Below are 16,347 nucleotides of genomic sequence, written 5' to 3'. Positions count from 1 at the left end.
TTTACTACCCTGAGGAAGACGAAATAAAAGAAAACATTTCAGGAGAAAGCTAAAAACCTGTAACTGTTGCTAACGCCGAGCAAAAACATGGCTGAATCCTGAATGACTCAATTTTGTATAAATAGGGGACTACATAGGCGGCAAAATGTAGTTTTTTTTCCTGCCATGGAAGTGCACTTGTATACTGAGGAGGAAGCAATTTGCATTACAGCCGTGAATGAGTATTCAAAATGGCGGCTCGGCTCGGTTTTCCCTTTCGGGCGCTCTCGTTTTCTGTTAGAATTTGGTAAAGAAAAAAATATATATATTATTTACCAGCTTAAGGTCGGTCCGTTGTGGTGTGGTGAAGATAACGCCCATCCACCGGGTCCCCAGGTGGCGGATAGGGGAACGGCCTCCATGAGGTTAGCAGTGAATATGGAAATAAGCTGTCCCAGACCAAATTCCTGGGTTGCCCTTTGGCAAGGCATAGCACCCAGCAGCCACCCATGCTAGGGATACAGTGAAGCTTTTCTTTCTTTCGCGAAACCTACACATGCCATATGCTGAACCTAGCCAGTGCCCCGTGGTAGCACTTAGGGCGGTGATAAACATACCTATCATCCGGCCAACCGCTGCAGCATGTCGAAACTGCTAACAAGTCTCGATCAACTTTCCTGCCAGTTAGACCACAGTCGAGTCATGCCGAGAGAGTGGTTCTGGTAACGCAAAAGCCAGTCTTACTTAAAAACAAACTTGCATGCAGTTTATGGATATGGACATCGATATTATTTCTCATACCGGATCGAACGTCGCCCGGGTCAAAAAGGTTCGTGCTGGTACATCCACTTTCCGGTGTCCAGCGAAAAGTAAGCTAGGAAGACGAAAAACAATCAATATCGCAGAATGGAATGTCAGGACACTTCTTGACAGCTCCAAAAGACCAGAGTGACAAACAGCATTAGTTGCCAAAGAGTTAAAGAGATACAACATCGACATAGCAGCACTAAGCGAAACAAGACTGGCCAGTCATGGCAGCCTTGTAGATCACGGATACACGTTTTTCTGGAGCGAAAGAAACGAAAAACGTGAATCGGGAGTCGACTTTGCAATGAGAAATGAAATTGCATCGAAACTTGAACAAGATCCGGTACCGATAAATGACAGACTCACAATAATGAGACTCCCTCTACAGAAAAATACCTTTGCAACCATCATCAGTGCATACGCCCCTACAGTGACAAACCCTGAGGAGACAAAGGAGGAATTTTACAACAAGCTTAGAGAGACCATGACACATGTCCCAAAGAATGATAAATTGATCCTAGTAGGTGACTTCAATGCCAAGGTCGGAAAAGACACTGAAAACTGGCCCGGAGTTCTTGGGTAACACGGAATAGGAAAGTGCAATTCAAATGGCAAACTGCTATTAACCTTTTGCTTAGAACATTCCTTAGTTATCTCCAACACAGTCTTTAAGCACAAACCCCACCATAAAGTTGCATGGATGCACCCATGATCAAAGCATTGGCACTTCCTAGGTTACGTAATCACAAAGCAAAAGGACTGCTCAGATATCCTTGATGCAAGAGTGATGAGGGGTGCTGACTGCTCAACTGACCATAACATGATAAGATCAAAGTTTGCCTTCTCCTTGAAAAAACAGCACTCAAAAACTGGGGCCAGATCACCGACCAAACTCAACGTTCAAAAGCTGAAAGACAAGGCTTTTCAGGTGAGCTTTGCAGAACACATGGACAAGACAATGGACGAACTGAGTACCCCGGACACAAGCGTAGAAGGTGAATGGGAGTCACTTAAGACTGCTGTACTTGATACAGCCAAAGAACACCTCGGGAGTCCAGAAAGGAAAAACTAAGACTGGTTCGACAACGATGACGAGGAGCTAAATAAACTGATCGTGGAACGTAATGTGGTGAAGATGAAATACCTACAAGTAAGCACAAGAAGGAACAGAGCTAGACTCGTCGAAACTTGAAGGAAGCTTCAAAAGCATACGACAAAGCTTAAATCGCAGTGGTGGGAAAAGAAAGCTGAAGGACTACAACTAGCTGCTGACAAGAAGGACATGAAGGCCTTTTACGTTGGCCTAAGAGAGGTGTACAGATCACAAAAGAAGAGTACGACACAGCTGTTGGAAACAGATGGGGAAACGATCTTGGATGACAAAAAACAAATACTCAACAGATTTGCCCAACACTTCAGCCAGCTACTAAACATACTGAGTGACACAGACCATCAAGCACTAAACAGCATTACCAAAGATACTTGAACTTGACGAGAAACCGAGCTTTGATGAAATGCTGAAAGCCATCGACGCAACAAAAGAAAATAAGGCCCCAGGCATCTGTGGGATACCTACCAAAATATGGAAGTACGGCGGAACAAAGTTGAAAAGGAAACTTTACAAACTCGTTCTGAAAATCTAGGAAAATGAGGAAATGCCACAAGACTGGAAGGATGCAAATATTGTCCCTATCTTCAAGAAAGGTAGCAGAAAGGACTGTGGAAACTATCGTGGAATATCGCTTCTGTCAATTGCCAGTAAAATTATGGCCCGGATACTACTTAACAGATTAGATGCTTTGCTCACCCGCAACATACTACCAGAGACACAGTGCGGCTTCCGTAGTGGTAGAAGTACCATAGATATGATATTCAGCCTTTGCCAAGTACAAGAGAAATGCACGGAACAAAACATGTCAGTGTATGCTGTCTTCATCGACTTCACAAAGGCTTTTGACACCGTCTCCAGGGAAGTGCTTTGGACTGTCTTTCGGAAATACGGATGGACGGACAAAATCATCAATCTGCTGAAATCCTTCCATGACGGAATGCAGGTGCAAGTTGCACAGGAAAGAAACACATCCGAAAAGTTCGAAGTGACAAACAGGGTTAAACAGTCCTAGCGCCCTTGCTTTTCTCATTGTACCTGGCGGCCATGCTCAAGGTAGCCTTTGATGGCGTCCAGGAAGGGATCTACATCCAGACAAGGCAAAAGCGCTGCTTTTGCAAAACTGTTTATGTTGTTTATGTAACAACAAACATGTCTCTACTAAAGCGAAATGCAAAGTGTACAGGGTCATTGTATTATCAACCTTACTCTACAGAGCAGAAACCTGGATCATCTATTGCCACCAAGTCAAAAAACTTCATGCCTTCATGATGCGACACCTGAGGGCAATCATGGGAGTCACATGGAAGGACAAGATCACCAATGTTGACATCCTAAATCGAGCAGGTCTACCATCCATGGCGGATATCCTTATCGAAAAAGGGCTGAGGTGGCTAGGCCATGTTCACAGGATGGGTAATGAGAGGCTACCAAGACAGTTGTTGTATTCCCAGCTTTGTGAGGGAACGAGAAATCGTAGTCAACCGAACCTGAGGTTCAAGAATGCTATGAAAAGGAACATGAAATGACGAAACATTGACAGTCGATCATGGCAGCAAGTAGCCGAAAACAAGTCTGTCTGGAGAAAGAACATCAAGCCACCATAAACAATCCTTGTCAAAACCAACTGACTGCAAATGATGATGAAGGTCGGTCCGTATGGTGAAATACCTTGGCCTTAAATACTGACCTTGGCCCAGAGGGCCTCGGTCAGTACTTTCAAGACCTTGGTCACGGTATTTCACGATACAGACTTCCCAGCTGGTAAATAATATATATATATTTGCCTGCTTATCTTCCATCCGTTTGATGCATGGCACGGTTTGCTGTCATGCTGCCGTATCGGTGTTTTGTGGTGAAACAAAGTGAAAGCCAGGATCGTGTCTGGCTTCAGTTGTCATTTCTGCCTCATGTCTCGCTTCTTCCCAGTGTTTTTTTTTTCCATCCAAGTCCTCCATAAAACAATCTTCTGTAAAATGCTCACTGCATAGCAGTTTGCTGCTTTTTCCAGGAGTAAAGTTTTCTCGCTTTACTTGATGAAGCCATTCGGATCCAGGACGGAATGAAGAAGACGTGCAGAATCTTATGTCACACAGCGCCACCCTTGTTTTCGTCTCCTAATACATCTATCTATGTATCCGGCTAATCCAGTATGGCTGCGCCCGGTGAAATGGCCCAATGGACTGATGTTACAACTTTAAAATTTTTTTCAAGCTGAAGTCCGCTTAATTTTTTTTTGTCTAGAACATCTTGTGTATTAATGTATAATGATGACATTTCATAACCCCATAATTTCAAACTTTCCTGGTTAATCACTTTAAGAGGCTTTTGGGAAACCCATCACAGAGCTGTAGTGGTTTAAATTGAGGTACTAGTTGATTTCTATTTTAGAAAATAGAACCAACTATATTCATTAGAAAATGTTGCAGGTAGGTCCACACAAAAATATTAACTGTGTGAATGAGATTAAAAGGTGAGAGTAATTATGAAAGTGAGGGATGTAGCTGAGGATGATGAACTGTCACAGCCAAAATTTACAATTCATAGGAAGGAAAGATGGAAGGAAGGACGGTAGGGAAGGAAGGAAGGACGGTAGGGAGGGAAGGAAGGAAGGAAGGAAGGAAGGAAGGAAGGAAGGAAGGAAGGAAGGAAGGAAGGAAGGAAGGAAGGGAAGGGGAAGGAAGGTAGGGAAGGAAGGAAGGAAGGTAGAGAAGGGGAAGGAAGGTAGGGAAGGAAAGGAAGGAAGGAGGGAAGGAAGGTAGGGAAGGAGGGAAGGAAGGTAGGGAAGGGAAGGAAGGAGGGAAGGAAGGAAGGAAGGAAGGAAGGGAGGAAGATAGGGAAGGAAGGTAGGGAAGGAAGGACGGTAGGGAAGGAAGGAAGGTAGAGAAGGGGAAGGAAGGTAGGGAAGGAAGGAAGGTAGAGAAGGGGAAGGAAGGAAAGGAAGGTAGGGAAGGAAGGAAAGGAAGGTAGGGAAGGAAGGTAGGGAAGGAAAGAAGGAAGGAAGGTAGGGAAGGAAGGAAGGAAGGAAGGAAGGTAGGGAAGGAAAGGAAGGAGGGAAGGAAGGTATGGAAGGAAAGGAAGGGGAAGGAAGGAAGGTAGGGAAGGAAGGAAGGAAGGTAGGGACGGAAAGGAAGAAAGGAAGGAAGGAAGGAAGGAAGGAAGGAAGGAAGGAACCCTAACCTCAGTCCCTAGCAGGAAATATTTATTAATTTTTCAGTGTTTTCAACTGTATTTGTTTGAATGATACCCGTAAAGCCCCTGCATATTATGAGGATCAGGTGACTGTGAGGACTTTTGACACCATTCTGTCATGTTATTTCTCTTACTTTCTTAATGAGGACTTTCCATTAATATAGTGCAGATATTTTTTGTTTGTTTGTTTGTTTGTTTGTTTGTTTGTTTGTTTTCTTTTTTTTAAAAAAAAGAAGAAGCTGCCATTTTCCTCATGGGCATTGACCAAATATTCCCACAAGGTCAGAACTGACAGACATTCCTCCCCTTGTGGGGAGAAGATAGGAAGACGTGAAAACACACACTCTCTGATTTCACCACACTGCCATCTAGTGTAACTCGATGACAGATTGCAGCTGTCTACAGTGGTTCTGGTATTTAAAAAAAAGGGGGGGGGGGGTAATCACAAATATACTGTATCCACTGTTCTATCAACAAGAATCAAAAAATTCTGCCCTTTTGCTGCACATTTGTGCTCTCCTCCATATTACACTGTTCTTAAAAGGAAAAACTAATCCTTTTTAAACGTTACTGTGAAACGACTGCTTCATTCCACCTGAGCCTTTCAGAGCCGGTTGCTAAAAACATCCTCACATCTCCCTAATGCAGCACAATTTACAGATTTGTTTTCACTTCCTCTCCGTCACGTTTCCGTGGAACCATTGATTGACTGGCGCAGTTCAACAGCCAATTGAGCTTTTGTTATTTGCATACAAATTGGCTGTGTGGAACGCTGCTGTGCTTTCTAAGTAAGAGACCCTTATTTTTCAGTGTGTGTGTGTGTGTGGTAGAAACACCTGTGATTGCCTGTACATGTGCAGATGCTCAGAAGATCATCCTGACTGTTTGATTGCCATTAAATCAGCATAAATGATCTGCGATGATTTATTATTTTTTTTTACGCTGGTAGTAGAACTGTTAAATGTAATGTAAAAGATGACTAAAGCTACAATTTCAAGGTTTTTTCAATGTGGAACCAAGGTGTGACACCTGCTGAGTTCAAGGGATAAATGAGGACATGGGAGGCGAGCTTGGGAACGTTCAAAGGTGCACTTTATTTGCTGCACACTTGCTTTTCAGCGAACTTAATTTATTATGCACTCTCTCTCTCTCTCTCTCTCTCTGTCTCTCTCTCTCTCTCTCACACACACACACACACACACGGCTCTGCTCAGCTCTCTCTCTGGTTACTGCAAGCACACAAAAGACACATGAGTAAACTTCGATACAGGTGAGAATCACCACACATTACCTGCCAGTTGGACCCGCCTCCTCTCCATCCACAGCTGACGTTTGACCACGCCCCTGCGTCCACATGTGGCTGTAATATTCACATCTGTATCCATCCCAGACATTATATCGATCTCACATGCCTGATTATTGACTACATACATTGCAAAAATGATATCTTAGCAAGGGAAAATTTCTTGAATAAGGTCAAATTTATCAAATATTTATGATGAAATTATTATAAATTAAATAGAAGCTTCAATTATTCAGCCTGTTTTTAGATGCTATTACTCATTACTCAAGCTTTAATTAATACATTTTTTTTTTTTTTTAATTTTGTTCTCCTGGAAGATAGTTCTGGTGAAGTCTTCCAGAAATAAAGGTCAGAACAAGACTAGTTAAAGCACAAAAAATAGTCAAACATGTCTATATGCTTCATAATTGTTTTGTTCGGGTGGGGGGGGTATACTGGTTTTTACCTCTGTCCGTCCGTCTGTCCATATCGCCGTCCGTCCAAAACACCCTTTTTCTCAGCAACCACAAATTATAGCCACTTGGTACTTGGTATCAAACTTCAGCTTAGGGTTCTATACCGTGTATACCATTTTCAGGTCTGTCGCACATTGACTTCCTGTTTACCGACTGAATGTATTTACAAAATATATAGCGTGAATTTACAAAATTTTCGTAATACTTTTCTCAGCAACTACAAATCACACCTGCTTGATATTTGGTACTGAGCTTCAGCTTGGGGTTCTATACCGTGTATACCGTTTTCAGGTCTGTCCCACATCGACTTCCTGTTTACCAATTGAATGTATTTATGAAACATGTGTGGATTTTGACGCTATTTCAAGAAGCAAAATGCTATTTCAAAATGAAAGTTTACCAGGAAGCTATTTGAAATCCCTGGGGAGAGACACGGCTCTTTACCTATTCGTTTCAGGGTTCATTATTTGTTGAAGTCAACATTCATAATAAGTGTGCTAGTCCTTCGATTGCTTGCATTCTGATATAAGCGAGAGTAGGGAGATACGTAAATGAGCTCACAGTTGATCTTGTCGTAATCTTATAATAGGAAACGCTAGAAAATACGGCTATAATAAAGATATTTTCACTTGCTAAGATGTCATTTTTTGCAGTGTTCAAAACTGTTTCCTGTTTCCAATCGCTCAGCTCATTCTTTGCGAGATTGTAACATTTTTCCCCTGTATGCAAGTCTGAATCTTGTTTTCTTTGTTGTCATTCCTGGTTCAGCATTTATTCCTATTTTTTTTTTGTCATTTATTACGGTACCTTGCCCGGGACGGAGTCCACCAGGGTATTGTTTTTGGTCTGGTTTCTTTGTTTTTTTGTTAATGATATTATGGGAAAACAGCTGGATCAATCTTCATGAAACTTTCAGGATAGATGGGCATTGGTCTCAAATAGAACCTCCAACATTTTGAGGGTCATCCGGTCAAGGTCACCAAAAAGGTCAAAATTGTTTTTGTTGTAACTACTGCCTCATATAGAGGCGCTAGCCACTACGTCATCGTGCTGTAAGAATGTAAGAGTGTAACAGTCGCACACTGTGCATACACGTGTTCCGATTAAAATGGCCAGTGAGTGAATACAATTCGGTTCACCATTTGAAATAAATGGACTCGACTAAAGAAACCTCTTTCAGACATGTTTATGCTTATTACAGAGGGAAAGTGCGTTCCACTGAGCTCTAGCACCGGGCCATTTCCGGGAAATAAGAGTTTGGGTCATGGCGACAGCGTGTGTATGTCAGCCTCGGTTCGGAGGTTTCAGTTTCGAAAACTGTAAGAGGTAAGAGTAGAATAATATAAAGTACAGACACTTGGTATATTTTACTTCTGTGATTTTTAAATTGTTCATTTTTGGATTACGCTTCATTTTTGTGGCTACTGCCTCATAGAGTAAATATATATATATGCGATTATTTACTGTATGGACATGGGATCAGAAAACTATTTTATTTATAAGCAATAGCCACATGGACCCATAGGGTACCTATTTTTTTTGCGATATCTTCCTTCATATTTATCATAAGTGCTACTGGGCGAGGTTTGTTTTGCCTGGCAACACTTGTTTTAATTGTTTTTCAACAAGAGCAGAAATAGAACCTAGTAAATGCACAAAGCTCAATCTTTTTTTGTGGCACTGAGGTGGTGGTGGTATACAAGTCAGCAAATGGTGGTAGGCAACAGCATCCTTTCATCCACACAACACACAACAACTGACATGACAAGATCATAAATATGAAATATTGCTCCACTTGATATTTTGCGAACATCAGTTCATATGCAGCTGTTGCAGACGTGAGCTTATAACATGGTTTAGTTCTACTTTTCCAGTTTTCTTCAATTTTATCCTGACTTTTGCTCCTACTTTTGATTTTGATTCAGTTTTTCCTGCATTGCACTGTTTGCATGATCAACTGACCCCTGCCTGAATTTTGACCGCTACTTTAACTTCTGAGAAAGATGAAAGACTGTTAATTAACATCCACATGCCCACACTTCATTACAGTCACAAACCGAATGGTGAATGTTCAGCTTTCACAGGGGGATGAACAGGGTTCGAGACACGCAAAGACTATTTTATGGAGCAATACCACAGTACAGCGTACTGTGAGTTGGCCTAGTGGTTAGCGTGTGAGTTCTACTCATGGTTGGGTCATACCAAAGACCATCATTAAAACGGTACCTAGTGCCATCTAGTGATGCACACCACAATACAGATGTGAGTAGGGAGTCAAACTTTCATGATTACCAGAGAACTGCCCCCCCACCCCACCCCACACACTGTAACCCTAGCTATGGAAGAGGTGAGAGGCTGAGGGCAACTAAAACAGAGATCAGCACCTCAAGGGCCTGGTTAGTACTAGGATGGGAGACTGCCTGGGAAGACCAGGGCCTTGGCCATCTTAAACTACGTACTTCAGTGATTACATTAATGGCATTTGGCAACATACCCAGAGCAGCTTGGGCACTTCAGCCATTCCTGCTGGTCCAGAGAACCAAACCAGCAACCTTTTGGTCCCAAAGCTGCTTCTCAAACCATTAGGTCGTGGCTTCCTGATTTCAAGGAAACCCAAACCCAACATTTAACAAATATAATACAAATAAAATCATTTCCAGGCTGAAGAAGAAATTCACTCTCAAATTTATGAGGCAATTTCCAAGCTCTAGTCCCAAGCATGTGTATTTTCAAGCTTGAAATACTGAACCCTATAGTTTTTGCCTGGCTTTTTCTTCATTCTTTTTCTGTCCTCCAAATAAGTTGCAGGCAAACTTTTTTTCTGTGAAACTGGGTTGCAGTAGATCTCCTGCTACTCCGACAAGTGACAAGGACCTAATCAACTCGATGGTGGTGCTACTGTATAGTGCACCATTGTATATTTCAGCCCATATCTCAAAAAACCCTGAGGCCTGGAGATGAAATTCATTTTCCCTCTAATTCCTTGACTCCAAACCAAATTGCAGTTTGGACCATTAAGCTCTGCTGACTTCAGTTTTTTTGCTAATTTGCTTTTTACTTTTGTGAGTTAGTCCGAGAATTTGTTTGGCTTATTGATGCCAAAATTGGCATCGAACTACTCAGTAGAGTCTGAAACATAACGTTTATCAAAATCATGTTGAGATTTGTAAGGAATTTGGCTGTCACATGCCAATCAATCCAAGTTGGGCAGAGCTTGGTTTACTTATGGCCCTTTTCCATCGTATGGTACCAGATTGGCTCGACTCGACTTGACTCGCCTGCTGTTGGAAAGGGCCATTTAACAGTTGCAAGGATTAGCAGGTCACCTTTTAGCTCAAGGGTCTGAACAGGTCTGCAAAGGTCATCAAAAAATGGCCATCAATAATAGGCAAAGTTACATTTGAATACTTGTTTTTTTGTTTTTTTGGATTATGACTGGGTTACATCAAAAACATGGCTGCCATCAGACAATTTCTGCCATCATGGCCGCCATCAGACATTTCACACCATGTCCTATTTCTTACAAAACATCATAAGTTGTTCATCTATGGTCTTTTTATTGTTCCATGCAATTTGACAAGAACAGGCAACTTGGGGAAATGTTTGCAAGACCCCACAGCTATATTTATTATTATTTACCCAATCTGTCATGTTTAATTAATTCATAAAATCTTGGCTTATTATTCTGTAATTCATCTTAAATCATATTATTCAGGAACTACAATGAATTATTAAGTAACCTCAATGAACAGGATAAATAAGAAATATAATAATGGGTAATAACAGTTCAAACTTTCTTTCTGAGTTGTATAGTATACATTTAAAAGTAGACGGCCTTTCGATTTCATAAAACCGGTGAAATTTAGTTCCCTCTGAAATTTGGTCATTGTAATGTATGTTTATTTCCGTAATATCTATTTAAAAAAAAAAACAGGCCATTCTGTGTCTGGGAAGTTATTTAATTTGAGGGGATTCCCAAGCAAATAATGTGCATGAAATCGCTCGTTTTGCACAGTCAAACAGACAGAGGAAGTCTGTATGCGTGCGCATGTGCAGGTTTACCACCTTCTTCATCTTTTGGGTTTTACGGCAGCTGGCATCCACAGTGTTGCATTACTGCCATCTACAGGTTTACCTTTGACCGTGCACTGACAGTTCCATCATTCTGTCGCTAAACGAACAGCTGATCACACCGAGGTGCTCGCTGACCACCGAGATTTATTAGTTTGGTCCTGCGTTTCCTTTCTTTCGTATATAACATAGCGTCTTTTTTTTCTCGCTTTCCGTTACTGTAGTTGGTCTTTCACGTTTCATTCACATCCTCCATTTTTCTCTCATCTCATCTCATCTCATTATCTCTAGCCGCTTTATCCTGTTCTACAGGGTCGCAGGCAAGCTGGAGCCTATCCCAGCTGACTACGGGCGAAAGGCGGGGTACACCCTGGACAAGTCGCCAGGTCATCACAGGGCTGACACATAGACACAGACAACCATTCACACCTACGGTCAATTTAGAGTCACCAGTTAACCTAACCTGCATGTCTTTGGACTGTGGGGGAAACCGGAGCACCCGGAGGAAACCCACGCAGACACGGGGAGAACATGCAAACTCCGCACAGAAAGGCCCTCGCCGGCCACGGGGTTCGAACCCAGACCTTCTTGCTGTGAGGCGACAGCGCTAACCACTACACCACCGTGCCGCCCCCATTTTTCTCTCCTGTTTCAAATTTGTATCCCACAATGCCTTGCGTGAACGGGGAAAGCCCACCACATCATGCATGACATAGTATCTTGTATTGTGCCACGGTGAAGCAGGAAAGAATAGCGGAGAATTTAGGGCCACGTGGCCTTAAATTCATTAATTGTTCTATTTTAAAAAAAAATGACTAATAAAATTGGAAGTCTGTGATTCGAATTCAGTTGCTTTCGATCCATTAAACAAAAATAATTGGGTGTCGAGGAAAATTATTTTTATGACCTAAACCTGAAAAATCTGAAGGGCAGTAGAGCTTTAAGATTTGCGATTTATCATTTAAATTTAAGATTACAGATAGAAGTATATATTTCAGATTTTATTCATATTTATAGCTTGTGTCCCCAATTAGTAGGCTACTTGTGGCCAGATATAAGTTTGACACTTTAATAAAGTTATTGATTGATTGATTGATTGATTGATTGATTGATTGATTGATTGATTGATTGATTGATTGATTGATTGATTGGAAAATATATTTAGATATGGATGTCGAGTGGATGTCAAGGGGTCATGAGAGTTTGAGCGACATTCTAATTTCCGCCATAGCAAGATCGCAATCAAAATTATTTACTGCTTTATTTGGAAACTTCGAGTTTATAGCCTCCAGTTGAGATTTTTTTTTTTGGCTGCATGCTGTAAAACATGCTTTATATTTGGATTATACGAACATACACAGAAACAAATGTTATTTTGTTACTCGACACTGTATTTCGTGTGAGACGTTGTGCCCTCTTCAGAACTCAGCAGCAGGAATAGCTGTGTCTAAATACTGCATGTGACTAACGTGTGTGTGTGTGTGTGTGTGTGTGTGTGTGTGTGTGTGTGTGTGTGTGAGATAGAGAGAGATTTGAGAAGTTATTTTGTCCCTTCTAAAGACACTTGGCAGATGGTGTAACATGCCAGAGCCACCATGCCAGCAGCACACACTGATAACTGCTGGGAGATGAACAGAAGTCAGACACACACACACACACACACACACACAGAGTCTCTCTCGATCTCATTTCTATTTCAAGATCTGCCTAGTTTACAACATCTGCCTTGTTTCAAAATATGTCACTTCCACATATACATACTGAAGCAAATCTAATATGTTTATAGACGTGTAATAACTGTTTTCTACAAACTTTTTCACTTTCGCTCTTTTCCACTTTTTTTTTTTACAGTCAGATGATCTCGATCCCTTCCAGGACATTTTAGAGGACACTGCGTATGCCACCGACGTCGCCATCCCGAGTCCCAAGCCAAAATTCGCCCCTTGCAAAGAGAGCAAAAAGGACCTGATAACGTAAGGCCAAAGAGGAAGTGATGTCGCTGGTCACTCTTGCGCGTCACCCTCTTCTCCTCTCGACTGATATTCCTGTCTCTCCTTTTCTTTTCTGTTGTGTTGCTCCATATAGAGCGATCAGCCTTCAGCACAGCCGCATGCCACATAATGCGACAGCGTCCTTTCAGCTGGAGTTCTTTAGTTTAGCATATCTCTGTCTTTTGTGCCTTTTCTTTTCTGATGCTTTATCGTAACGGAACATCATTCTCATTCTACCTGTTCATGTTGCAGCTGTTCTTTAGGATGTCTTGAGAGACAGTGAAGCTAAACTGGAAACAATGAACTATGATCAATGGCAAAACAAAATGAGACTCAAAGCAACACTTCATTTGATCTCTTTGACAGCATTACCACCATGTAACACGCTCATAAGCCTTACGATACTGATCGTGACTTGAATGATGTCAGAAGTCACACTGACATCACAGGGACTATTAAATATCATGCTAATACACTACCGTTCAAAAGGTTGGGGTCACTTTGGAAATGTCCTTATTTTTGAAAGAAAAGCACTGTTCTTTTCAATGAAGATCACTTTAAACTAATCAGAAATACACTCTATACATTGCTAATGTGGTAAATGACTATTCTAGCTGCAAATGTGTGGTTTTTGGTGCAATATCTCCATAGGTGTATAGAGGCCCATTTCCAGCAACTCTCACTCCAGTGTTCTAATGGTACAATGTGTTTGCTCATTGCCTCAGAAGGCTAATGGATGATTAGAAAACCCTTGTACAATCATGTTAGCACAGCTGAAAACAGTTGAGCTCTTTAGAGAAGCTATAAAACTGACCTTCCTTTGAGCAGATGGAGTTTCTGGAGCATCACATTTGTGGGGTCGATTAAATGCTCAAAATGGCCAGAAAAATGTCTCGACTATATTTTCTGTTCATTTTACAACTTATGGTGGTAAATAAAAGTGTGACTTTTCATGGAAAACACAAAATTGTCTGGGTGACCCCAAACTTTTGAACGGTAGTGTACTGTAGCTACAAACATAACGCTTATGATGGTGTTGTGTGGAATATTTGACCAAAATGAAGTGTTTTGGCTGCACACAAATCTTGTTTCGCTTTTTGTTTTGTTTGTTTGTTCTGGACTTTTGGGATTTGATTCTATCTACTTTTTTCTGGAGACAGATGCCCAACTCCAGGGTGTGATGGAAGTGGTCACGTAACCGGTAATTACGCCTCGCATAGAAGGTGTGATTTCATTTTCTCATGGTGGATTCGTCCTATGAATTTATTGTTTTCAGCTTACCTCGACTATGCTGTCTAACAGTACCTAGCACAGTACATACCCACATTAACGTTAACCCTTTGAGTACACGAGCTCAGTCATTGAGATCTCAATAGCAAAAATGTTACACAGAGAAAGCAAATGACACAAATCAGTGTAGAAGGCATCAGACAGTAATCTATCTATTCAGAGGGTTAACATTGTGTAGATCTGATTTCCCCTGCACTTGCACCATGGCTTTTCTGCATTGATAGTTCCTGTGAGGTGATTATTTTTATTTTTTTATTTTTTATTTTTGGATGCGAGTGTTTGTGTGCTTGTTTTGTATCAGCTGCTTTTCTTCATCCCCATTTTTTTTGCTAAACTAACATCTGCTTTTACAATCTTTCAGTCTTTCAGGTTGTCCTTTAGCAGATAAAAGCATTCGGAGTATGATGGCTACCAATTCACAAGAACTCAAGTAAGTTTAGTTTCAGGAGAAATCTAAACTGCAGACGTGCTCCGTCACCAGTTCGATTGAATATTTCATTATTTCAACTTGAGAACTCGTTATTTCAAGATATTATGCTGTTATTGTACCTGAGGATCGCATTACTTCAACATATCACCATTTCTCATTATGCTGTTATTTAGAGTTATTATATTGTCATATTGACTTAAAGCTAGACGTCCTTTCGATTTCATAAAATCGCTGAAGTATCTCAAAAAAACAAACAAACAGGCCATTCTGTGACTGGGAAGTTATTTAATTTGAGGGGATTAAAGCAAATAATGTGCATGAAATCTCTCGCTTCGCGCAGTCAAGCAGACAGAGGAAGTCCGTGTGTGTGCGCATGTGCAGGTTTACCTTTCGGCGTCGTTTTCTTCTTCTTCTTTTGGGTTTTACAGCAGCTGGCATCCACTGTGTTGCATTACTGCGATCTACAGGTTTACCTTTGAGCGTGCACTGACAGTTCCATCATTCTGTTGCTAAACGAACAGCTGGTCACACCGAGGTGCTCGCTGAGCGCCGATATTTATTAGTTTGGTCCTGCGTTTCCTAGCGACGTCTTTCCTTCTTGCTTTCCATTACTGTAGTCGGTCTTTCACGGTTCATTCGCACACTCACGTCCTCCATTTTTCTCTCCTGTTTCAAATTTGTATCCCACAATGCCTTGTGCAAACAGGGAAAGCCCACCCCGTCATGCACAACGTAGTATCTTGTATTGGGTCATGGTGAAGCAGGAAAAAATAGCAGAAAATTTAGGGCCACGTGGCCTTAAATTCATCTCATCTCTCATTATCTCTAGCCGCTTTATCCTTCTACAGGGTCGCAGGCAAGCTGGAGCCTATCCCAGCTGACTACGGGCGAAAGGCGGGGTACACCCTGGACAAGTCACCAGGTTATCACAGGGCTGACACATAGACACAGACAACCATTCACACTCACATTCACACCTACGGTCAATTTAGAGTCACCAGTTAACCTAACCTGCATGTCTTTGGACTGTGGGGGAAACCGGAGCACCCGGAGGAAACCCACGCGGACACGGGGAGAACATGCAAACTCCACACAGAAAGGCCCTCGCCGGCCCCGGGGCTTGAACCCAGGACCTTCTTGCTGTGAGGCGACAGCGCTAACCACTACACCACTGTGCCGCCCCTTAAATTCATTAATTGTTCTATTTTTTTTTTTAATTGGAAGTCTGTGATTCGAATTCAGTAGCTTTCAGTCACTAAACAAAAATAACTGGGTGTCGGGGAAAATTCTTTTTATGACCTACACTTGAAAAATCTGAAAGGCAGCATAGCTTTAATATTTAACACCCCGCAAGCTATCACAAGATATGTTATACTGCATTCATGAGACATGATACACATTCGGGGGGGAAAAAACTCTAGAAAATGCAGTTCTGTGCAAAAGTCTTAGGCACATGTAAAGAAATGCTGTAGACCACAGATGGCTTAAAAATAATTAAATTAAATATTTCAACATAAAAATACTGAGATGATTTGCTTTAAACAAAAGATACTAGTCTCAGGTACAATGAGTGCAGTTTTATTAGGAAATGAGCTGTAGGTTTTACTGAGCATCTTACAGAACCAGCCACAGTGACCCAGTTCTTCTGGACACTTTTTCTGTCATACTCGCTTCTTCATTTTGCCCCAAAAACCCAGTCGCCTTCATTATGTTTTCTTTTT

At 41.6% G+C, this 16,347-nt stretch overlaps 1 protein-coding gene across 1 annotated transcript in view; it reads left to right on the top strand.

The window, feature by feature from the left end:
* myt1lb (myelin transcription factor 1-like, b) overlaps positions 1-16,347 on the top strand; it is a 314,795-nt gene that overhangs the window by 267,387 nt on the left and 31,061 nt on the right. Inside the window, exons 13-14 of the mRNA XM_060934686.1 lie at positions 12,767-12,888; positions 14,558-14,626. Coding sequence (XP_060790669.1) covers positions 12,767-12,888; positions 14,558-14,626 — 191 coding nt within the window. The remainder of the gene's footprint in view (positions 1-12,766; positions 12,889-14,557; positions 14,627-16,347) is intronic.

Source organism: Neoarius graeffei, chromosome 11 (genome assembly GCF_027579695.1).
Source record: "Neoarius graeffei isolate fNeoGra1 chromosome 11, fNeoGra1.pri, whole genome shotgun sequence".
NCBI classification, from domain to species: domain Eukaryota; kingdom Metazoa; phylum Chordata; class Actinopteri; order Siluriformes; family Ariidae; genus Neoarius; species Neoarius graeffei.
This window is presented reverse-complemented; position numbering and strand designations above follow the sequence as displayed.